Source organism: Emydura macquarii, unplaced genomic scaffold (assembly GCF_026122565.2).
Source record: "Emydura macquarii macquarii isolate MOO-44397 ecotype Brisbane River unplaced genomic scaffold, CSIRO-AGI_Emac_v2 contig_1043, whole genome shotgun sequence".
NCBI lineage: Eukaryota > Metazoa > Chordata > Testudines > Chelidae > Emydura > Emydura macquarii.
In genome coordinates, this window is record NW_027131180.1 from 19,760,635 (window position 1) to 19,786,324 (window position 25,690).

General features: G+C 42.1%; 1 protein-coding gene across 2 annotated transcripts in view; it reads right to left on the minus strand.

The window, feature by feature from the left end:
* Positions 1 to 5,539: 5,539 nt before the first annotated feature.
* KCNJ15 (potassium inwardly rectifying channel subfamily J member 15) overlaps positions 5,540 to 25,690 on the minus strand; it is a 33,458-nt gene continuing 13,307 nt past the window's right edge. For both annotated transcript variants that reach the window (XM_067545338.1, XM_067545337.1), the window contains exon 2: positions 5,540 to 7,584. In XM_067545338.1, the coding sequence (XP_067401439.1) occupies positions 6,441 to 7,568 (1,128 nt within the window). In that variant the 5' untranslated portion in view covers positions 7,569 to 7,584 and the 3' untranslated portion in view covers positions 5,540 to 6,440. The remainder of the gene's footprint in view (positions 7,585 to 25,690) is intronic.

Below are 25,690 nucleotides of genomic sequence, written 5' to 3' on the forward strand. Positions count from 1 at the left end.
GATTCTGGGATTTAGGCACCTAAAGTGGCAGTTAGGTGCCCAAATCCTTTAGTGAATGTAAACTTAGATATTACATTTTAATACCATAACCTTAATATTTTTAAGATCTTCACTCCTTTACTACCGCTCAGAGAAAGAAGGCTTTTCTCTCCTTCTCCTCTTCCACTCCGTATTTTGTTAAAGAGTTTGCATTATTATTTGGCAAGTAAAAGATGGCACACTGGGGTCTGGAGTTTGGAGTTATTTGCGTGGCTTCTCACCATCAAGAAATGCCACAAATTATTCCCCACTATTTTGATCCACAGGACACACTGTAAACGGTAAATCAGGCCAAATGCATTCACAGAAAAGATCAGAGGAAAAAAGCGTAGGGATCTCATTTGAAACCATGGTTCATTTTTAGGTCTGTTCTTAGTCAAAAGCCTAATGGGCACATGCTGAGAACGTAATAAGTAGAAAGATTCTAGCCAAAGAGTATTGGTCGTGAGGCAAACTAAGGTCAGGGAACATTGCTCATTTCAGTTTTCTCAAGAGGAAGGCAGCTGTCTACAGCCTCATGCTAAACAACTAAATCTTCATGGCACATAACAGGCATCCTTCATAGGTTAGGTGAAACCATTACCATAATATGTATTATTCTTTCCAAGATTTGTCCTAGAGTAGGATAACATAAAGACATCTCCTACTTAATGCAACATTCACAGAGCATTTTTAATGATCTCTGTGAAAATAGTGATCCCTTTTCTTGAAACTTTATTCCAGTTTCTGAATTTTCATATTTATTCTGAGTCATTTCTTAATCTGGAGCAGTACAATGGGTACATTTTCGCAGACAATTTTAAATTTCTTTGTTTAAAAGATGAGCAACAATTTCCTAACTTGAAAATTGTTGTTTCACCATAACTGTTAAGTGAAATTTTACTCTTCTCAGTGAGTCAAGGATATATCATCTTAGCAAAGGAAAGTAACTGAATTGTGACTTTATCTGAAATCAAACAATTAGAGCATTAACATGAATAGTATAGGGGAAAAGATTTCGGAATGGAACAATGGGAAGCTAACAATTTGTAGTGGAAAAGCTATGCACAAATATTGAAAATATACAAGCTTCTTTAAAGCTCCAGGTCTAATTCTCCAGTAGAGGACACCAGTTTTAATGGAGCACAAAAGTCAGGCCCATAGTACCTTATTTATGAAAACTTTCATTTGAGGTTGGTGTGTCTGATCCAAACTTCTAGCAAATACCTATAACTATATATAGCGCGTTGCTCCTATCAATTCTAATGGTCTCAGACATCATAGCACATCTTGTTCAAGCTGATAATTAAGGAAGGTAACTAAAAATTGAATGAATTCAATACAGCTTGTGCAATTTGTTGAGATGTGCAATAATCATCAAAAAGTTTATCTTTAAAAATATATACAAAAGACAGTTGCTATACTACTTGTGGATTACATTGTTTTGTTTCTGTTTCCTATGTGGTGATTCAGAAAAGGGCAACTCTGAATGGCCTCGGCCGAGGGAATATATAAAGCACTGGAAACGTGTCAAAAGTTTTTTCAAACAAGTTAGGTACAGGATGTTCAGCAGAAATCTGCTGCATTAAGAAGACCCTGCACTGGTAATCTAATACTTTCACAGAATATGCACTGATGGCTGACCAGCATAGTAAAAGCATAACGTTCCATTATACATGTAATAACTTAGGCCTGGTCTACACTAGCCACAGATTTAAGCGGCAGTCGATGGGAGACATGCAAGCTACATACAGTAACTTGTGTATCTCCCGTCGACTTCCTAACGTCTACTTACCGCGGTCTCTCCACTGTGCTACATCGATGGGAAATATCCTCCTGTTGATGCAGTGCTACACTTCTTCCTGGGGTGGATTTACAGAATCGACTTCTGGGTTTGATTGAGAAAGTCTTCACTGCCACTCAATCGAACCCACAAAATCGATCCTGCACTGCTGGTGGTGCTGCTGGCAGTGCAGACATAGCCTTACATAAGTGTGATGGGTAAATGGTTACAGTCCAGCCAGGCTGAATTTCAATACCAAATATGCAAGTGCTGCAGTCCACACAATACCTTCTTTTGTGCTGCTTTACACTATGGATCTGACACAATTGATGCACAGTCCTATCTGCTTTGTATTAAGCTCAGTCTGGCATAGAAAGTTATTCACTCGACTCTACTCACAACTACTTGTGCAAACACACTTGCACAGTGACATACATGAAGGGTGGGCTCCATGAAGGGATTTAGGCTTTGCAAAACTGAGGATCATGGATCCAAACTTTTAGGTGCCTAGAAAAATCACAGGAAGAATAAAGCTGAGTTAGGTACCTAGGCTTCCTATACAATGAATGGAGAGAGGCAATGGGATCCACAAAAGCCAGCATGGTAGGCAGGGAGCCGCCTCAGCTAGCCAATGGGAGACATCGACCAGAGTGTGTGCTAAACCCGGCCCCTCTCTCAGAGATAGACAGCTGAAGTCTGGGCTGTAGGGAGGCATCTAGCTCTATTTAGCAATTCACGAACAGGAACCCACCCTCTGGAGTCAGGCAGATTAGGCACCTAAGACATTTCTTGTGGGAATGAGTTAGGTGCCTGCCTCCACCCAAAATGGCTGGAGGAGGAGGTAGTGCTGCCACCCACCTTATAACTTTTAACCCAGTGGTTAGAGCACTCACCTGGGATGTGGGAGATCTAGGCTCAATTCCTCCCTCTCTTCCAGAGGGGAGGAAAACAATTTGAAGAGGGATCTCCCACCTCTCAGGAGGGTGCTCTAACCCCTGAGATAGGGGATATTCTGATGTGGTGCTCCTTCAGCCTCTTTTATTGAAGCTGTTCCACTGTGGCTAAATAATGATTAGAGCAGGGGGACTGACCCCTGGTTCTTCCATGTCTGAGGAGCATGCCCTAGCCACCAGGCTACAGAGTCATTCTCTCTCTTGTTCTCTCTCTCTAGTCCAATGACTGTTCAACTCTAGATAAATCACTAAGTAGTTCTTGGGCTACAGAGACAAATGGGACCCAATCCAGTAGGCATGCTCAGAGGTTGCTTGCCAGATTGGGCTCTGTACACGAGCTAGGCAACTGAATGCCTATCCTCCCCCAGTTCACGATTCAGGCTGCGACTTAGGTTGGAGATAGATGTTTGTACACCTTGAGCGAGGCAGTAGCGTGCATGCTCCGAGGCAGTAACATAGGCACCGAGGGAACTTCTACCCTGAAACCTTTGGTGGCAATTGAGTTTAGCACCTTCAGGGTTTGACAGGAGTTTTGTGGATCACAGTGGAGCAAAAACTGGGACTTCGGCACCTAACCCTGAGACTTAGGAGTTTAGGCACATAAGTACCTTTTGGATTCCACCATATGTGTTCAAGGCCATCTTGAAATGTCTTTGATTTCTTTTTTTCCTGCTTCTACATCCAGGGAAGTAGTGGAAGGTAGCCAATGTGTGACTTTAGTCACCTAACAACATGAAAAACTAGTAACGAAGGGTTGAAGACATTGACAAATCAAATAGTTCATAAACTACCCATAGGCTGAAATGTCTTCATATTTGTTCATGTGTTGTACAGTTTCAAATCATTAACACATTTTCAAAATCAAAGTCTGCTCACAGATAATTTATGAGCAAAAAAAAAAGGGCTAACTTTGTCATATTATTTGGTAAAAGCAGAACCATAGAATTTAAGAACAGACTGGATTATTATAATAATCTAGTCTGACCCTCCTGTGTAACACAGGCCACTGAATTGCACCCAGTGATGCCTGCAGCCTGGTGACTTGTAGTTCAGCTAGAGCATATACTTTGGAGTTTGCACAACTCTAGTTCAGCTCATGTGCAAGTGAGCTAACATTTTTCTTGGCATAAAATCATAGAAACGTAGAGCTGGAAGGGAACTCGAGACGCCATCAAGTCCAGTCCCCTGCACTGTGACAAGACCAAATAAACCTAGACCATCCCTGACAGGTGGTTGTCGAACCTGTTCTGAAAACCTCCAATGATGGGGACTCCACAACCTCTCTTAGAAACCTATTCCACAGCTTAACTACCCTTATAGTTAAAAATGTTTCCCCAATAATATCTAATCTAAATCTAACTGCTGCAAATTAAGCTCATTACTTCTTACCTTCAGTGGACATGGAGAACATACAGGTTAGCACCAGAGTGCAGTGTGTAAAGTCCATTAGTATTAATAACTATAATATATAGTCTATAATATATAGACATACATGATAGTCCATTTTTAAACAAGAATTTTAATGAGGCCTTCAAGTCACACAGGACTTGATCTTGTGAAGTGCTAGCCCCCTCAGCTCCCAACGAACTGAAGGAACTTAAGTACCTCATAGGACTAAGCCCTCAAAAATTAAGAAAAAGCAGTCAGCAGAAATGGAGCATGATCAGCTACTGTCATAAACCCTTGATGCACAAGGCTTTCCTTTACAGACAATGTGACAGTGATGGTTTTACTTTCCACTTCTCCATATGACCAAATCCTCACCTGTTGTAAATTGGCACAGTTGCGAAGCTACACCAGCTGAGGTTCTCGCCCTAAGTCTATATGACCTAACAGTGAGACTTATGCCCCTAGGTTATCTGTTCATTATGAATGTTTTAATTTGTTGCCATTTTATTTGAAACTCCTATTACTGTTTACAACGACCACATTGCATAGAGACCAATTCTCCTTTCCATGACTTACGATGACATCAGTGGGAGTTACAGGCTTTCATGAAAGAAGGGAGGAAAACACATAGATCATTACCTAATGAGAATTTGTTTCTAAGGCTAAGAAAAGAGACTCTACAACATTTCATTTTCAGATGCAGACTAGTCTCATTTTGCCGATGTTTTGCCATATTTACCTTGTGAGATTTTTGTTTGTTTAAAACCAAAGATTCTCTTGATTGGCAATTTTTGGAGGATCACTTTTGGAATACTTTGTTTCTGTTGAATTTTTTTTTTTTTTTGCATATGATAATCATTTCCCTCACTAGGACATAATGAATAGGCTACTCAGAGTAGGCTGGAATAGACAGTGCTGCAGGCTGATTTATCTTAATGGCACGACGCAGTGCTTCCCAGATTTAGGCCCATCCTGCATACATGACACACCCAAAGCTTACACTCAAATCAACAGGACTCTTCAATGTACCAGGTTTGCAGGATCAGGGCCTCTGGAGATCATCACTTCTACCGGCAAAAGCACACCTGGGGTTAGAGGAATATTAATTCTAAATTATATCAGACAGCTGTTCTACACGCAGCAAGTATGTTACCAATTCACCATGGCTCCACAGCTTTCTCCCCATTCCCTGACTATTTAAAGTGATTTACTGTAATCTTTGCTTTTGCTGTATGTAAATGAATATGCCACACATTTAGCTCCTTCAGCATGTCCTAACTACCACACCCTCTCGCTACACCACAAAGAAATCAGCAATCGCTCAAATTAAATTCCTTTATTAATGGAATGGTTTAATAGACCAAAACCAAAATGGATCAAAGGAATTTTTGTCCATTAATGTTGCCAGAGAGAGTAAATATTAGCTACAGATGTCATCAAGCTTTCTTTTAACAAAAATTAACTATGGCCCATGGCAAAACAAGCAACCTTTAGAAATGTATTGTTAGGCTGCTAGTAGAAATGATCTACACTTTATGAAAACAAAAGTCCTGGCAAAGCCAGTTTTAACTTAGTTAACTACTGTTTTGATTCTGTGTTAACTGCCCTCTGCTCCCTCCCCATATATTACATACAAGCCAGCCATTAACATGGGAAAAAAAAACAAATTAGGGTTTAAGGAACTAATGGTCCCTAATGGAGCAGAGAGCACCCTTTAACAAAGCCCAGCAGAGCTATTAGTGTGCAAGTCATTTTTTCTCATTCAAGATAAAAGAATATGTTTACTGGCTATAGTAAGTCTGCAATCAAATTTGAACCAAATTTCTCTCATATTAACTTATTTTCAACAATATAAAGACCACTTAAAGAAATATCTGGTATGAAAAAAAACATTTTGAAAGAGCATATTTCCTTCTGGAAGCATTGTATGCTAACTTTGAGATCCCACTTTTATAATTAAACCATGGCAAATAACTATGTGAAGAAATCTGCTCAGAGTATCAAACTCCACTTACCAACTGGAATGTAGTATGTCTGATCTGACAGCTAGTACAAGGCAGAGTCTTAAAATAAATCCAACTCTATTAAGTCATTATGATAAACAAAGAAATCCCACCTAATTAAAAAAAAACCGTAATTAACAACTTGACTTGATAAAAGGACAGATTTACTCTGTACCAGGGCAGCTTGTTAAAGAGGTCTCTGCTGCATTTTCTTAAGAGCCATAACATATATAATGTATGCTTTTGTTTCAGTTTGTAAATAGGCGTTACTGATGTTAAAGTTTGCTCATACAATCAAACATTGCTTTGCTGTAACAACATTGTTCTCAGTCCTCTCTCTCTTTGGTCTTCCTGTCTGTATCTCTCTTCTAGTTTCTGTTTTTCAGAGTCCATGCTATAAAAGGTAGAGTCTGCACTTCTTCTGATTTGCTCAAACTGACTAAAATCTGCAACGTATTTCCCGTTTTGAGAGAGAGAAACAACAGGCACAAACTCATAACCCCAGTGGATCTCTTCTGGGATATAAGAAGTTCTGCTTTGGCAGACAGCACTAGTGGATTCTACTGTGGCATTCAAGAGGACAACCAGTTCAAAGTCCTTTTCTTTTAGGTTTTGGGGTGTGAGATCTCTTAAAGGGCTACTCTCATCCAATATGTGGTAAAAGGTTAAAGGTAAAATCAGGAAAGGACTTTCTGAAGAGGAGTCAACATGGAATTTGACACTAGCTTGGTTGAGCAGGATCCTCTCCCCTTCTTTGGTTTCATAGGTTTGAAGAAGTTTCCCAGACAATTGGCACTGAATCAAAAGGCTCTTCCTCATATTTGCCACTCTGATCACGAGGCAAAGTTCTCCGTTGTGTTTGGTAATTACAGCACAGTGACTGAACTTAATAGTCTCAGCCCGTTTTTTGGGTCTTGCAATTTTGGCCAAGAAGGTACCCGTGATAAAAATCTCAATCAAGGTTGTGATGACCAGCTGAGCAACCAGGAGGAAAATGGCATGAGGGCACTCCTCTGTGATGAAACGGAAGCCATAACCAATAGTTGTCTGTGACTCCAAAGAAAAGAGAAATGCCCCAGTTAGTGAGTTTACTTCCTTGACACAAGGCATATGTTTGGGGGGAAAATGATCCCTTTCTAAATCTCCATGAAGAAATGCAATAGCATAATAGATAACTCCAAAGAGGAACCAGGTCATCACAAAAGTAGCAGCAAACAGCGTAAGTTTGTATCTCCACTTCATGTCTATAACTGTGGTCCACAGATCTTGAAGGTAAAGCAGGTATATACCATCTACTTTGTCAATCCTCACATTGCTGTGACCACTTTTGGACATCACGCGGGGTCTGTGTGTCTTGAGTTCAGCCCTGATGATACCATTAACGAGTGGGGCACTCGGTGTATTGATTTGAGTAATGTCCATTTTCAGTTCCTCAGTTCTAAGAAGAGAAAAAAAAGAATTTGGTTATTTAACAAAGTCAAAGTGCATAACTGAGCTTCAAAAACTATTTAAATACCGCAAAAGGATTGAAGGTACACAATTATGACTGCATTATATAGTTATAGGAAAGGAATGCATCAGGGACAAAAGGCTACCATTATATAGTGTCTGATATTAAAGCTAGTTGATTTTTTTTTAAGTAATGCTTTGACTTTTATGATTGCCATATAAGGATAAATGGACTATCTCATGATAGCTTGGAAAAGAAATTTGACCAAACTAAAATCCTATATTAGTATTGTGATTTTTAAAAAAGACATGAGGTAAAATTCTTCTCATATATTACATAGACAAAGCAGGAGAGACTCTTTTACTGCTGAATTTATTCCCACTCATGCACTCAGGAGAGAGATTTCATTAAAATTAAACCCATTTTGATGCCAAATTTAGAATGCTGGACCACCCTTATCTCTCAAAACAACACAGTCAAAATAAGCAAAACAAATTTTGATCATGGCCAATTAATTTCCACATGTGATTTAATCAATCATTTTCTAGCTCTTCACTAAACATATAACAAATCTACAGGGAAGCAGCACAGCTCTCTGAACACATAAAGGAGAGTTTTGGAAATAAATATTTGCACCTGAAAACTCTTCAAGGCTGTTTGAAACATATAGCACTCCAATTTCAAACAGTCAGTGGAAAACAGGAGGCAATTCACAAATTCAGCATTCTAGCATTAGGCCCTGACCTGTGCAAACACAGGAATCATTGGAGCACGAGACTCAAGAAGTTTGTTTACTGTGAACCCAGTTCGATCCAGATGGAGGTTAAGTGGGAGTATATTCAGGACTGAACAAAGCCCCCAAAGTGCAGGAGACGTTTGCCTGTGCCAGTTTGATGAGGCAAATACAGAGAAAGAGCTTCCAGGACAAGACAGTGGTTACGTAGTGCAAGGCCAGGGCATGCTACAGTAGTTTCCAATAACAAAACTTCCTGCTCTAAAAAAAGCCCCCTGTGCATCCTTTGTGCTTTTGGCAGTTAATACAACAAACATTGGTTTGTTCCATTGTTTTGCTTAAAAAGAAGCTTTAATAAGTGATTCATTTTTATGAACCACAGGAAAAAAAAAGTTCTCCCTTGTAACTACTTAAAAGAAACTTTCAGGAAACTCAAGACGTATTTGTGGTGAGGGTGTGCGCCAGCCCAGGACAACAACATAATTGTTCACTGTTGTAACTTTCCTGTTATGTCAATAAAAGAGAGTTTTGTTTACTAAATACACTGATAACCAAATTACTGGTTTTCAGGGAAAGGGTAATTGAAATTGTATTTGTATTGGCACACTGTAATTCATTCCGATTTTGTTTTAATTGTTAAAGCTCATTCCCCTTATTTTCGGGTCAGTTTTAAAATATAAAAATCCAGGAATGTACTGATGATCCCAGTAGGAGACCTTTCATGTGACAATCAAATCACCACACACACTGAGCAGCATGTCCGGATGATTAAAAAAAAAAAAAAAAAGACCAAGCGATCTTAAAAAAAGAACTACAGGAGGAAGCAGAAAAAGCAAAACAAAACACAGCAGCATATAAGCAACTGCTGTTTAGACAAGCTCAGAATTCAAACTGTGCTGCCAGGGACAGTGCCGCTTGTGTAAGTATATGCAACATGCAATGCAAAACTCCTTAGGAAGAAATGCTTGCCATATAGTCATGTGGCTCCATTGCCCACATCAAGCATTACCATGATAAAATATTGATATAAAAAGTGCCTACATTCCATCCTGATGTCAGTCCCTCTCCTCTAAAGCTCACTTCCCCACAGTCTCTGCTTCCATTCATGAGAATCGATCTGTTACAGTTAGTTCTCTGCCACAAATAACTTTAATTTTCTAAAGGCCAAATTGTACCTGGACTTTATGAGGCCATGAAGCGGTATAGGGCCAGCCCCACTCCCCTGTGCCTCCTACCCTCGTCGCTGCTTTGTGTGCATGGAGCACAGCAGACTCCCCAGAGCCGCTACCTCCCTGGAATTGTGCAGGTGCATGAGGCGTGGGTGGAGAGAGCTAAGGATCTGCACTCTCCCCTCAGTGCACCAGCTAGTAGAGTCGAGGTGTAGGGGGAGGAGAACGCTGTGCAGGCCGAGGTGGGAGGGTCCCAGAGCTTGGGTTGCAACCCAAGCCCAAACATTTATACCACAATTAAACAGCCCTTAGCCTGAGTCAATTGGCACGGGCCAGCCACGAGTGTCTAACTGCAGTGTAGACATACCTTATAGCAAACTATAGCTATAGCAAACTAGTACTGTCCAAGAGACCAGGGAGGAGCCAAGGAAGGAACTGTGATTGTAAGGCATAATTCTTTCCCAGGGTTGCTCCTGGCATGGAACAAGTACAATGTGTGCTGCCTCTTCCAAAGCACAAGACATAAGATTTCAGTTAAACTGTAAGTGACCTACAGTGTGCTCTAAGTAACCTCCCATTCATCCCTTTACTCAAGTGAGTTCTTGTTCTTTCTGTCCTTGCCATCCGAACCTTCCTTCCACTTCTGTAGTCAGCCTTACAGATCTGTAGGTTTCTGGATTTTCCTTAGCTTATATATGAATTATAATAGCTTCACTCTGGTCTTTACTACACTCCTCTCTTGATTTGTATTTCTATATTATCTCAAGGCTCTCAGCTTTTCAGATACTTCCTTTTGTATTCTGGAATGGATCCCATCTGATCCTGGGCTTTTTTCTGACTTCCTGCATTTTCCCTGTTACCTCATCTATTCCTGCACAATCCTGAATTCCTTTAGTACATGTCTTTCCTCTCTTGGGAAATTCATGCTGGTTTTCTCTGCAAAAGTACTTCCTCGGTTTGGTGTAATCCTTGCTTCATTAATACCTGAACAGAAACATTGCCATACTGTGTCAGACCAATGGTCCATCTAATCCAGTGTCTTGTGGCTGACAGGGACCAGTGCCAGATGCTTCAGAGGAATAAACCCTTTAGTAACCAGTTATGGGATAACCTGCACCTAAGGGAAATTTTCTGTTAGCCCAGATAGTTAGAGATTGGCTTATGCCCTGAAGCTGAGGGGTTTTATCCCTTCCAAAGCTCTTGTTTTTTAAAATATTTTCTATTTTAACAGGATAGTCTTGTTACTCATATATATATATATATATATATATATATATATATATATGTCTCTAATCCCTCTTTGAATCTGCTAAACTCTTGGCTTCTGTGTGGCAGTGAGTTCCACAGGTTGCCTGTGAGCTGTGTGGATAAGCATTTCCTTTTATCAGTATTTGCCACCTTTAAAAGTCATTGAATGTCCCCTGGTTCTTGTAGAGACTAGAGACAAAGACTGAACAGAAGTTGCCAACCACCCTTCTCCAAATCATTCATTATTTCTTATACTTTTACCCTGTCCCCTCTTAGGCAGTTCCTTTCTAAGGTTAACAGTCCGGTTCTTTTCAATCTCTCTTCACGTGAGAGTTTTTCCATGCCCTTAATAGTTCTCATCACTTGTCTCTGAACTCCCTCTAATTCTGCAAATATCCTTTCTGAGAAGGGGTGACCAGTACAGAATCCCAAATGAAGGTAAGTCAGTGCTTTATATAATATCATTATAATATTTTCCTGAATATTCTCCATCCCACTCCTTATGCATCTTTATATACAGGCTCCTTAAAACATTTCTACATGGTGACTTCCTTACATCTGGAAGTTTTTTGTTCTGTCTTGATTCCCTGCCCAGCTTTTATTCTACTTCTTTTCCTTTCAATTTTTTCCTGAATCAGCAAATGTTCCTAAAACAACAAGGTTACATTTTTCAAAGAACCATTCCCAATTACAATAGAATATTTGCAAGCTGTAAGAGAGCATCTACGATCTGTCAACTAGTTGATTTACACTGAAGTGAAAACTACCAGTTTTACTTAGCCAAAATACCCTGTTAAAAAGAAACCAAACCCCACCCCATCTCTAACTATAGAGTGAATTGAATGATTCTTTAAAGAGACAGTAGCATAATAAGGGAAGGGAAGGGAAGCAGTAGTCTCAGATGTGTATAGTACTGAAATCCCAAAAAGTTATCCACTCCAGACAATGGTGGATTTACCGTGAAACAAACCGTGCAGGGGCACAGGGCGCATAATGACAGGGGGCCCCAAAATACAGGACAAATCTGACAAATGACAACTTCATAGGCGTTGCAAGTCATGAAGCGGTCGAGGCTTTCTGCATTCTGCAAACTTATTCTGCAAACTGTTCTAAACGTGTTTTTTTGAAGTAGTCTAGCAAAGAATTTTGCTTCACCATTTTTCCGCTGTCTCGGCGATAGCATAACAGCAACTAAGGGAAATTGTCATTTGCCAGTCAAAGTCTGTCTGCTTGACCAATTATCCAATTGAACAAAAGCACTTTCCCCTGCACTTTGCAACAATGCCCGTGATTTGTCACTAGTATATAATGGTTCAAATATCATTTTTACAGAGCCTGATAAAAACGCCAGATTAACTGTGTTAAACCTAATTGGGTGGTCCGCTTGCCGAGTTGTGGGGATACCACAATGACTGCAAAAGTTAAACAAGTGGACTCTGAAGTGACAATGGAACTACAAAATAATGGTAATTTGTCAAAGTAAGGGAACAAACCTACCCTTACGACATTGCATTATGGCCAAAATCTGTTTAAGTAGATATGATAGAATATTTCTTAGTAAATACACCGAAAAATGTAGGTAATATGGAAAATTTGAGAAAAGAGTATGAGGTTGGAGGACGAAAGCAATTTAGAGGTCTTCATGAATCCCATTTTCTGAGGATGAAGAAAAATGGGACTACAGAATTAAGAATTTGGTTGATTTTTTCGGAAACCACTAAGGCATTCTACTGTTATGTTTGCAAATTATTCCCTGACCATAATAAAGGAAAACAAACATTCATTGACGGGCACTCTAGTTGGAGAAACGTTACAAGAGAAATTGCTGATCATGAAACTTCCAAAGCTTATACTAATGCTATGTGTAAGTTCATTCAAAGGTGTAAATTATCTGGAAGAATTGATTCTGTGTTATCGGCTCAGTTTGAAAAGGAGCGTTCTTACTGGAGGAAAGTGCTGAGACATGTTGTTGCCACGGTCAAACTGCTGTCTTCTTTGGGACTACCTCTAAGAGGACATGATGAGTCAGCATTGTCAAATCAAAAAGGTAATTTTTAAACTTGTGTTGAATATCTTAGTGAATTTGATGATTTTCTCAAAGAGCATTTGAAAAATTATCAGTATTGTGGCTCAGGGAAGACCAACTTTTTAACACACCATACCTACGATGAATTCATCACTATAATGGCAGAGCGGCTCAGAAACCAATTCACTGATGATGTAAAGGATGCCAAGTACTATTCCATAATAGTTGATTCAACACCAGATGTGAGTCATGTAGACCCATTAACATTAATTTTAAGATATGTGGCCAGCAATGGTAAATTGTAGAGCTATTTCTTTGTTTTGTCCAGCTAAAATCCCACACTTCTGAATATCTAGAGACAACTGTTTTGGAAATCATTGCAAATTTAGGTTTGGACATCAAAACTGTCATGGGCAGAGCTTTGATAATGCTGCAAATATGGCAGGAAAAGATTCAGGTCTACAGACAAGACTGAACAATGCAAGCCCTTCTGGTTTATTCACGCCGTGTTCCAGCCATTCCTTAAATTTAATCTGCAACGCTGCAGCTGAATCTTGTGAGAGAGCTACACATTTTTTTTTACTTCATTCAAAATGTGTATGCCTTTTTTTCAGTTTCCACGCATCAGTGGAGTATGCTACAATCATGCTTGGAGCAGGCGAATTAAAAACATTTGACAGTCAAAAGAATTTGTGACACCAGGTGGTCTGCTTGTACAGATGTTGTTTTGGCTTTGAAAATGAGCTCTGATGATATATAGAAAACCTTATTAGACATAGCCACAGTAAATTCTGAAAAACCATGTGCAAAAACTGAAGTAAATTTCTTAGCAGAAAAGTTTTAAAAGTACAATATTGCTGTTTTTACTCTTTTGTGGAACCGTTTACTTCAAAGAATTAGTGTCATCAGCAAATTGCTGCAAAAGGTTGATACATATTTATTGAATGCTGCACAATTGCTAGCTTCAGTTAAAAGTTTTGTCATGGAAGTTCTAAATGACTATAGCTCGGTGGAAGCAGCAACACTAATATTAACAGAAAATATAGGTTCCTCTGATATATCTGATGAGAAGCATAAAAAAAGCAGGAAGTTTTTTTTCGATGAAACTAGGGACAATGAAATCAATTTAAAAGGGAAAGAGAAGATCATCATTGAGACCATCAGTGTTATTTGTGACACAGTAATAGTGCAATTGCAGAGTAGAGGTGAATCTCTAAAGATACGAATGGCTGTCTCTGGCTGACCTTAGACAAGCATCTCTCAGTGAAGGAAGTAAAACATCCAAATCCAGTCATGGTTCTTAAGTTCTTCTCTGCCTGACTGACATATGGTCAGTTCAGAATGAGGTCAAACCAAAGAACTCTGGTGTTCCATTGTGTCCAGCAGAGATTCATATGGGAATCATGCTATCCCCAAGGGCCTGATCAGGGACATTGCTGTTGATTTTATGTGGAGGGCACTCAGGTAACACAGTGATGGCCAGAGGAATAAAGGATACATAGATTAGATAGATAATCCATCCAAGTCAGTGGAGAGATTCCATTGTTTTCAATGGGCTTTGGATCAGAACCCCAAACAGGTTTGAGGAACATAGCTTTCACTGCCACTGCCCATATTCGGTAGATAAACTGAGGGTTTTTGCTGTACACAGAGCAATCAATCTGGAATCCTTTGTGAGTACCAAACTAAACTGTTAGTAAAATTAAATTTTTCTGTTGTATAAAACAAGTTATAAAATGCTACTGGAACGGAGACAAACATTTATGCAAAGTGTCACCAGAAACCTGGTATGTTCAAACCTTTTTATGAATGACTTTTCCTCAATAACAAAATGTTCGGTACTTTTTTATGTCTCTTTGCTGGGGATTTTATTTTTTCAAATTCCTTAAGTTCAAAGTGCTTTCATCTTTAATCTTTATTAGCATAGCCAGGCATTCTGATTCCTAGCGCCTGAGAGATGCTCTTCCCTCCCCTCACCCTTCCTCCAGTTCATGCTATACAAACCTTACCTGTCTCTGTAGAAGGGCAAGTCTAAACAGACATTAGTTCACTATGAAGTCACGCTTTCCATTTCTGAGGCTGGTAGTGCTAGAATTAAACTGCAGGTTACAAAGAGACATTATCAGCCGAATATGCTTATCATACTAATACTTAGCACTTTCCCACTGTATCACTTACAGCTTCAAAGTGTGGTATGAACATTGATTAATCATCACAACACCCCTGTGGAGCAGGCAAGCATCTCTTTACTTGGAAGAAAATGAGCACAGAAAAAGGCCAATGTCTTAACCAAGGCCGCATAACATGTCAGCAGTAGAGCCAGGCATTGGATTAGAACTCTGGAGAGCCTAGCGCCTACCCATGGTCTATCCAGTAGTGACTGCTGTGTGAGGTTCCTCTTTTCTTTTCCCCTTACCTTGTTAGGGTGCCCTCCTGGGGAGCCCTCCATTCCCATGTTCTATCCCCCTGTGTCCTGTTTTCCATTGTCCTGTGAGGTGTCCCTTTCCTGTCCTGCTCTCCTTATCTCTTTGAATTAAATGGGCTCTATCTATTTACATTTGTGTTATAACATATTCAACACTGTGGTATCTTTGTCTCTTGCAAGTTTTTGTTTTATTTATTTTCTTACAAGTATCTTATGTTAGGCAAGGCTAATAGACCGACCTATAATGAAGGGTGTCTAACATTTCCCATTATCACACCTTGTTTTCAGTTGTTTTAGAACTTTGCCACACTTTAACCATCTGGGCTGAAATTTCCACACTGGGTGTCTGAGGCAGGGTGAATTATTTTTGGCAGTTTCAGCCAAAATGGATCAGCCATTACCAAAATGAGGCTAGAAAAAAATATGTTGTTTTATGTAGGGTCAAGTGTCCACCGCTCTGGGGCAGCCCTGTCGTGTGGCTGGCTTTGGGGACAGGGACCTCAGAGCTTCCATGGTTCCGGAGCACCTCCTCTAATTATGGCATGGATCCAGACTTTTGGGCAAGGCTCAAGCTGTGGAGCCATAACCTGGAAACCCTGAGAGTTCTCAGGACTTCCAGGCTCCCTGCCATGGAACCAGGAAGGCTTGGGATGGATTTCCAGAATCCAGCTGCTGGGCAGCCCTATCCCAGCCTTCCAGACTCTCGGGCCAGACTTTGGAAGCCAGTTTGTCTGGCTGTGTGGAAGTCCTGGCATTCCCAGGGCAGGATCATCCATGTGACAGGGCTGCCTCAGCTGCAAATCCTGGAAGCCCTGGAAGCTTGTGGTGAAATTGATAGGATTCTTGTCAGTTTTACTGCTGTTCACTCCTGAATAGTGCTGACAAGAATCCTGTTGATTTCATGCAGCCTAGGGGAGCCTTTTTCATTTCAGAAACACTATGTGTCAGCATTTTCAAAACCAACAGTTTTTGGAGTTTCTGGCTCACAAGAAAATGTCCACACGTGCACACACACAAAAAAAGATTTCAGTCCCTCAGAATGAAACCAAATTTTAAAATGTTAAAATTTCTTGCACACTGGAAATTCTGAGTCTAGGCCAGTGCTAACAAAGAGCTAATTTCTAAAGCAGTCAAAGCTCTACTTAAGGTGCTAAGCCCCATTAGGACCCTTCCTGAAGAGACTTCACTGTGAGAAACAATGCAAACTCAGGACTTTGCTGCAACAGACAGTGCAGAGGACTTTCTGGTGAGAAACAGTGCAGGGGATAGCAGCACAACTGAATGGACTCACTCCCCTTAATAAAGGTGAATTACTAAAATGAGTTAGAAAGTGGCACCTCCAGGCAGGACCAGGCAAGCAGCACCCTTGGGACTGGAGTCAGACCTGCAAAGGGACACTTGGACTACTACTACTGGCTGATTTTAACAATGAGTGGGGCTGGGTGGATGGGTGAGGCGGTACAGTCAAGGGCCTATCATCTGTGAGACATTCCCATAGCAGGTGGGAAGGAAGTTACACAGTCTACTGCTGAAGTCATTGAAATGGGTTGTGTTTATTTGCATATATGTTCTGTTGGCACATTTTCCCAACTTTCTCACTATGCGCGCTTTCCCCTAAGAAAAATTTCCTTCTTTGTACACAGCCTCTTGTGAACAAGAAAGTTCGGCCTGTTAAGAGCTAGGGTGCATTTAGCTTTCCCAGATTTCTGGGCCAGGGCTCAAGACATCAGTTTAGATAGTTGTCAAGAGGGACCCTACTTACATTGAACCTGGCTTTTATTGCTGCTGTTACAGGCCTGGCAGAAGGGTTACCTATATATATACCATAAGACAAGCTCACACTGTCGCCACTGATGAGGGCTGCAGAAACAGAGACAAAACTAGAAGAGGAACAGTCCCAATGAGAAGTGAAGGCATACAGTGCAAATAGCCAGGCCAATGGTGAAGGAGAAAGAAAGGCAACATCTGCTTCTTAGGTAGCGCATGCAGAATGGCACACCCTGCTGGCACCCAGGAAGCAACAACCTCTCTCAGTCCCAGCTGCTGAGGAAACAGGAATGCAGCAAATCAGGGCTCCCTGAGGCAAACTGGAGCAGCTGGTGAGTCAGGCTTGATTTTTGTTAAGTGCAGATGCTCAATTTTGCTAAACCGATGAGGATTTTTAATTCTGGATCTCAGCCTCTATGTAAGAAGTAACATTTTGTACCAAGTGGAAATATCACTGATAAAAGCCTCTATCCAGGGGCTCAACAGCCAAGGGGGTGGAGAGAGAGAGAGAGAGAGAGAGAGAGAGAGAGACCTCCCTCTTGTAGACAGACCATTCACCCAGTTTTAGGCTGGATAGTCCTGTCTTTGTAAGGTTTCTCTCTCTGTCCAGTACTGATCTAAAACCAGGCATGGTTTTGTCCAGTATCATCATAGATGCATGGAGAATGCCACTTTACCGGGCCTCACTGTTGCACCCCTGGATAAAGACTTTTATCAGTGATATTTCCATTTGGTATGCCATGTTATGTGCTACATAGTCACTGAGATCCAGAATTAGCAAGCCCCATCGATCTAGCAAAATTGATCATCAGCATTTAACAACAATCGAGTCAGACTCACCACGTGGCATGACTGTGCATGTGAGGTCATGCTGGTGGGGGCAGGGTGGCAAACTCTGCAAAATGATGGCCTCTGTGTGGCGTGACTTTGCATGTGCTGTGCATGTGAGGTCAGGCTGGCAGGGGAGGGCCCACACCATGCCGGAAGTTCATGCAACTGAGCCAGATGTCCTGTATTCTGGGGATGCATCAGTGGCCACTCTATTCCCATGGCCTCTGACCAGAGCTGGAAATTTGAGTGGCATTGGGGCCCCCATGCACCAGGTTGCAATGCCACTCACTGGACAGCTGGACCAAATTTGAATAGCATTGCAACACCATATGCTTGCTTGCCCCCATCCCCCAACATTTATAGTCTTTCCAGTGCCCATGGACATCGGGCATCCCACAGCTCCTCGGGAGAAGTGGAGCAAGGGGGACCAGAAATTCCCAGGCTGGTGGATCTGGGCTTTCAGTGCTTTCTGGGGAAGTGGAGATGCAGAAGGAGGATGGGATCTGGGGCTCCCAGAACTTCCTGGCCCCTGGTGAGGATGGTGCTTTTCAGCCTGATTGCCTCACTGGGTAAGAGCATGGAGCTGGGGATGGGGAGGCGGGGACAGAGAGACTGCAGGGCTGCGTGCAGAGAGTGCATGGGGTTGGGGGGGTTAGCAAGAAGGGAGTGCATAGGAGCTGGGTGCAGGGGAGTGAGCACAGGTCTAGGTGCAAAAGGAGAGAGCTTGAGGCAGGCTGCAGGGCCAGGGAGGGAGAGTTCTGGGCCCCTCCTCAGGAAAATTCTGGGTGTGCTCCTGCCTCTATCCATGTGTCATACCTATCCTGCCCCCATAACCACATTATCTGGGTACTGTATATATTAACAACACCTCTGTGAGGTAGGGCAGTGCCATTATCCCCCTTTTACAAATGGGGAAACTGAGGCAGAGAGCGAACGAAGATGAGTGACTTGTTCACAGTCACACAGGAAGTCTGTGACAGAACCCAGTCTCCCAAGTCAACACCCTAATCATTCTTATCCCCAAACCTTTGCAATCTATTGCACATCATTTAGGGTGATCACATTCCCAATTTTATAGGGACTGTCCTGATATTCTGGGCTTTTTCTTATATAGGCACCTATTATCCCCCACCCCCTGTCCTGATTTTTCACACTTGCTAACTGGTCACCCTAACGTCATTTCTCACTATTCAAGCCTCATGATTTGTTAACATTAATAGGAATAGGCTCTTTGAGGTTTACTTTAGCCATTTTCTACTTAGCACCATTCCCCCGCCGCAGAAGCACATAGTAAGAGATGCACCCTTCCCCAAACTGCTTAAAATCCATATAGACAAGACAGATAAGGAGTGAGAAGAGAAGCAGAGGCACAGAGAGGTAAAGTGACTCACCCAAAGTTCCCCAGCAGGTCATGGTGCAGCCAGGAAGAGAACCCACGTCTCCTGGCCTACAGATGAGGGTTCAATTCACTGGCCAACATTGCATCTAAAATTAACTAGATTACATTTGGTTTTTCACAGGTTTCCATTTAAGGTCTCAAAGATTTCAACCCAGACCGACTTTCCCAGTGCAGCATAGTTGCAGAGCGGAGGAAATACTTGTTTTAAAATGTGCGGCTGTCTACTGGGAACATCGTTTTTAACATGATTGCCAACTCAAGGATAACTAATGATAGTATGAATTTACTCTGGTTTTTTTTTTAGTCAGGAGTTCACAAGTAGAAGAGCCTGCTTTAGGCCCCAGTGAGACGGAGAGTGCAGTTGCACGTACAGGCCTCACTTTTAAATGGGCAGGCTTTCTTCACTGTAAATAAATTAGGAATAATAAACAACCTGGATGGCTCAGAAAATTCATATGGGGACACAAGAGCTTTTCTGGGTCATAGGTTTGATACTGGCACTAGTGGTCAACATGTGTTACCATTTGTCTGGCTTTCTAGGAACTATATACAACTGGAACCTATCTGCCGTAAATCAGGCTAGGTCCGTCTACTTCAGTAGAACTTGGAGGGTTGATATCAGCTGAGCATCTGGTTGATAATCTGGTTTGGTCCCAGAATAAATTATCTTTCATTGCAGAATTTTGCCCTGGGAAGGCTGGCATGGTCCCTCTGTCACCAATTCCCGTTATTCTTCCTTTCTCTCTTTTAACAGACCAGACTTTACCACTGTGACACCTCTCATGCTTACACTCTCTCAAAGGGAGGTTCCTACATGGGCCCAGCTCATACCCCCTCCATGGAAAATCCAACAAGAGCACCAGGGGCCTCCACAAAATTCCCCTCATGGATCCTCCTGTCAGTTGGATAGAGCTTTCCCCAACATTGAGGAAAGGGGGGGGGGGGGAGGGACTTGGTCCCCACAACCAAGGGTCTTATGGATCCAGTGGAAGTCATGACCACACACTGTTCTTGAAACTTTCCTTAAATAGGGATTCCACAGCCTGGGGTGGGCTTTACTCAGCAGTTAATTCACTCCTGCATTTGTTCTCCACGTGCTTGGGGAAGGAGACAGGAGGCGTAATGAAAGGATTGACCAGGCACTCACATAGTAAATCAGTTACACATTGCCATGCTATATGAGGGTTGCCTGTGCTTCAATATGGTGTTTCAGTCACACACACTCTGAAGAGCTCTTTCTTTTAGGTAGTCACAGTAAACTATTTGCTAATTCATTTCACTGCTTCATGCATGTGCTCTATTACAGTCAAGTTGGAGGTTTGTTTTTTAATTAGTCTCAATACACTGTTGCTTTCATAGCAGAGTGTAGGTGGGGCTGCAAGGTGAGGCTCACGGAGGGCGTCAAATTTTTGCTCTGGCAGATTTTGTAACAAACTCACTCCATTTGAAAATGGTGCTTTTTTGGTAAATCACTGTCCTTCTTTAGTCAGCACCTAGGAGACCTACTGCATCATCAGTAGTGAAAAAGGATGGGTGGGTGGGTGTAATGATCAGAGACCCCATGTGTCTCCCATCCTGCACACTCTTTCCAAAATGATTTACACACTGTAATGCAACTAGGCTCTGAAAAGAGCTTATTGGAAAGTTTATGATGAAAGAAAAAAAATTGCATCAATATGGAAACATATTTGTCAACTAAAATTCTTCTGGTATATAGTAAGCACAACATATTATTTAAAACCATACTACAGCTTCATAAGGAAGAAAAGGGGTGAGGTGCAAAAGGTCCTATATTAAAAGATCAGTATATTGTTGGCCTTTTGGTTAGCTCTGATCTAATGTAGATAGAATCTAATCTAGTTGGGAGAATATAGCATATTCCTGCCCAGAAATGGGATAGACCCAGTCACACTATTAGAGTTTTCCAGCTCTGAAAGCTATGGGCCAGATTCACCTGTATGCTTCAGCTGCTGGGCAAAGTAGCAATAAATCTGACATAACTTGCTAGTTAAACCAGCTTTATGGTTGCTTTGCATGACCAGAGCATACCAGTGAATCTGATCTTATGATTTTACAACACTATAAAGTGTGTTTCCAAGAAAAGATGACTCCTCTTGTCAAGGTTTCACCTCAAAACTTGTTATAAGCTGATTTTCTCAGGAAGTGCTTGTGCTATGCAGACGAATTCCATTGCCTGTGTGAACAAGTTCATGCAGTGGAAGGGCAGCTGAGAAGACAAAGTCTCTTTTTTTCCATCTCAGTCTCTAGGTTTTGAAAGCAAAACTTTAATTTCACTTTGCTAAACACTAACTCAGGCCAGGTCTACACTACACAGTTGCGTCAGTAAATCCACACCCCTGAGCGCGGTAGTTATACCACCTAACACCCCCCCCCCCCCCCCCCCCCCCCCCGGTGTGGATAACACTATGTAAGCAGGAGAACTTCTCCTACTGACCTAGCTACTATCTTTCGCAGAGATGGAGTCGCTAAGGGCTGGCCTATACTAGAGAGTTTTGTTGACCAAAGTCAGCTTTTTTTGGGCAAAACAGTGCACACTGCAATCACTACCCCCAACAAAACTGCCCCATTTTTCCCGAGAAAATAAAACCGCCTCGACGAGGGGCATAGAGCCTTTCTCGGCACCGTTTAAACAACAAAGTGTCAGAATAGGCACAACCCTTGGTTAGAGCGCTGTAAATGGCCGCCGGCCGTATCCCACAATAACCGCTGTGGTAAGCAGTTTGAACTGAGGTGCCCCACGGCCACCTGCCACTCCCTTTTCAAAGCCCCAGGAAGTTTTCAAATAACTCACCGTGGAGAACTCAGTCCACAGTGGCAGCATGCGCAGTCCTGCCTGCCCTAAACTACAGGGAGAGGTGTAACTCCTGGTGGGCTGTGCAGAGCCAGGGAGGGAGGTGGGGGCTATGTTCCCCTTCCCCCTGCACGGTGCTGAGCTGGGGTGGGAGGTACGGGGAGCGGGGGGTACACCAGCTGTCTGTGCAGCAGCTTCCGCCTCAGGATTGGTTGCTTCCAGTTACTGCTGTCTGAACTTAAAGAGACCGAATGTGGACACACTCACTGGCCCCCAACACACACTGTCTGTCTGTCTGTCTCTCTCTCTCTCCCCCTCTCTCTTTCACAAACACACACACACACTCTCCCGCTCCCTCTCTCTGCCCACTTCTGTGAGCTTCTTGTATTTGTGGCAGTTTGACTGACAGGGCAGTTGAAAAGTGGCTGTCAATCGAGCAGGATGCCCGTGGAATGATGGATTCAGAAACCTTCACCATGCGACGCTGTGCCTGCCCTGTGTGGCATTGCAAACCCTTCCCAAAGCACCCTACCGTGCCATTGCTTGGTGGGATGGCGCCTCATAGAACACAGCTCCCTGTGTCAACAAATGAGCTGACAGTGTGACGGCACTCCACTGACACAAGGAGACAGTGAAGACACGCATCAGTGGTTTAATTACAGCAGTGGCAGTATGCTGGCAAAACTTATATCAACAAACTTTCTAGTGTAGACAAAGCCAAGCCAACAGAAGAGCTCTGGCTTAGAGCGTTTTCATCAGAAGCGCTACAGCTGCGCCGATGCAGTGTTTGTAGTGTAGCCCTTCCCTCACATACCGTATGACAGCATCCTGCTTTCAGCTTTATTCAGAAACTAAGCAACTAAAAAAAAACCCAGTTACAGCAGAATTTCACTAATTTGCATGAGCAGCTAGGACACGCACTAGAGAATACTAAAAATCTGGGTGAAATTCACTCCAGTATAGCTGGCCAGTACAAGGTCTATGGACCACTAAAGCTACAGAGGCGTAAATGGTGCCATAGACTTCATGCTGGCCCTCTGCACAGTGATGAGTTTCACCCTTTGCTAATCAGTAAACATCCATGATGAAAATTAAAAACTAGCTATTTTTTCAAAATAAAAAACTGGGACACTCGTATTGACTTTTTTTAGGGCTGCAACATAGCCATTCAAAAGATAAAAATACACATTGGGAGGAACCCTGGCTGCACTGAAGTCAATGGCAAGATTCGTACTGTCTTTAAGGGGGCCAGGATTTCACCCTTTATTTTGAAAATGTGTGCTGGTGTCGCTGCTGCCGGCTTCTGACACAGAGTGACACATGCATGTTACTGGGGAGTGGAGTTACTTCGTGTTTGGAATGAGGTGATGGTGTATTACTGAATAAGCATGGTGACCACTCATGCCAAGTAAAAGAACAGCTTTGATAATGCCCACTCACATTTGTGTTTTCGCTTTAAACGGCAAATGTTGTAAAGCACACTAACCACTTGATCCTTTGGGCTGTTTGTTTAAGCCTAAGTGACATTTGCTCTGAATTTACAAGAAACAAACACTTTTTAGCTCTTAAACATACAAACATGTGACCTGATGAAATGAAAAACAGGGCTTGTCTGGGAAAATCAAGACACACTGTTGACTTACAGATGATGCGTTGTTCATTTATTCTGACAACCACAGGTTAGCTTTCACTACGTATAACAGCACTTCAAAGTACAGTATGCTTGTAAATGATTGGTAGTGTATTTTGTAAAAGTAACTTTTGGGGAAGCAGGAGGGTCTACCCAGACCTATTAAAGTTCAGTATGTTAGTTTGCTTTAGAATTACTCTCCTGTAATGTGTAGTGCTTCTCTATGTAGACATGCCATTGGCAACATGATCTATCCATGCAACACTCATTTGCTGAATCTTTGTCGCTCAGTGTGTTGAGAATGAGCAGTTGCAAGTATGAGCAGGTTTGCCTATTAACAAAGTGTTAACTTGTGAGGTATTGCTGTATTTAGGTTTGGGTTTGAAACATCTGGTTTTGAATACACATTCCATTGCACGTCTTGCCTATAGAACTGCTAGGTTCAATTATGACAAGTCTTTAGATCGTGACACAAATCGAACTTCTGAACTGACCTTCCATGATGCCTGAGCCGTATCACTAATGTCCCGTAAATACAGGGTTCTGATTATTCTCTTTTTGAGCTGAAACTTGATGTTCTTAATCCAAACTCCCATAGAGCTTTGCCAAAAGCCCACACAAACCTGCAGTTCATGTCTTCTAACCTATGTCTGGCTGTGAACTGAAGCAGTGCAAAGGAGCTATAGCAGAATGGAGAATTGGGCCCAAAGCCTAGAGCATCCAAAGTACTGACGCACCTAACTCCCATTGAAATCAATTGGAGTTCCAGGGCTAAACACCATTGAGGATCCAGGTCTAGTGCTTACCTCTGGCTGGCAGCAGCTGCTGGCACACAAACCTCTGAGCCCTCACCATCACCTATGTGGATAATGGCTTAAAGCTCCAGTCTGAATTTACAATGAGCACTGAAATAGTTACCAGGCTCATAGAAGCAATTAAAATGCTTGAGTGAATGTGGAGTCTTTCACCTGCCACTATGAAATTAATGGAATGATATTTAAAATGCCAGTGGCACTTTCCAATTGGGGAGAGTGGTGCTTATTTTCAGGATTTGAGCTGAGTGTATAATTTCAGGGCAAATTTATGTTTCTTTCCTCACCAATCCATGCATGTGGTTAATTTATGGTTTAAAAGGCGTTTTCTCTCTCATACACACACACCCACACCCATATATGTTTTCCACTGAAGTCTGTGCTTTTTCCTAGACCCACCCAAATTCCAGTACATAGTTCACTTGTGCGCCAAGTTTTCATACTCTCCCTGCAATGAATGGAAAAAATGCCCTTTTTTTCCATTTTTATACATTTCTGGGGAGAGGAAGGAAAGGCCTCCAGAGGAATTTGGTTATACCTGTTGTTTCAGAGCAGAAACATGAGAGAGTTCCACTGTTAATGAGAACATTATAGTGCTGCTTGTGGAAGGAAGTTTATGGTATTGGAATCCCACACTATCTGATTGTGTTTTCAAGCAGTAAATATAGAGCACTCCAGAGATTTAAAAAAATAATTATAAAGAAAAAGTAATATAAGCTACTAGATGGTGTGGCTTCCTGTTCTGTTTATACCAAGTATTCCAATAACACTATTGAATGCATTGATGTTTTATGAGGGAGGTTAAAAAAAGAAATCAAAGCTCAATGGGGAGAAATATTAGGGAGCTTCATGCGGAAATGATAGTTTTCAGATGTAACATCATAGACGCCCTTTAATCCAATATTGCAGGGGATTAGAGAGTGTTTGTGAAAGGTGTTGGATTGACAGTATTGCAGTCCTCCTTATCCACCATGCAGAGAGGAGAGAGGCTGCAGGATTGTGGGCTTCCCCACACTACCACTCTAGAGGGACTGTTTTGGGGGCTGAAGGGGACCCCCCCCCCAGACTCCTCTTAGAGCGCCATACTAGTTCCAGAGCTACATGGAAGTCCTGCAGTGTGCTGAAGGGCCTGATTCTGTTACCTTTGCTCACATTGCATAACATCTTACTCCACAGCTAACCCTACTCAAACCTATGCCCCAAATCATCCCCACCTGTAGTAAGGCCCTTAGGACAGGCTCT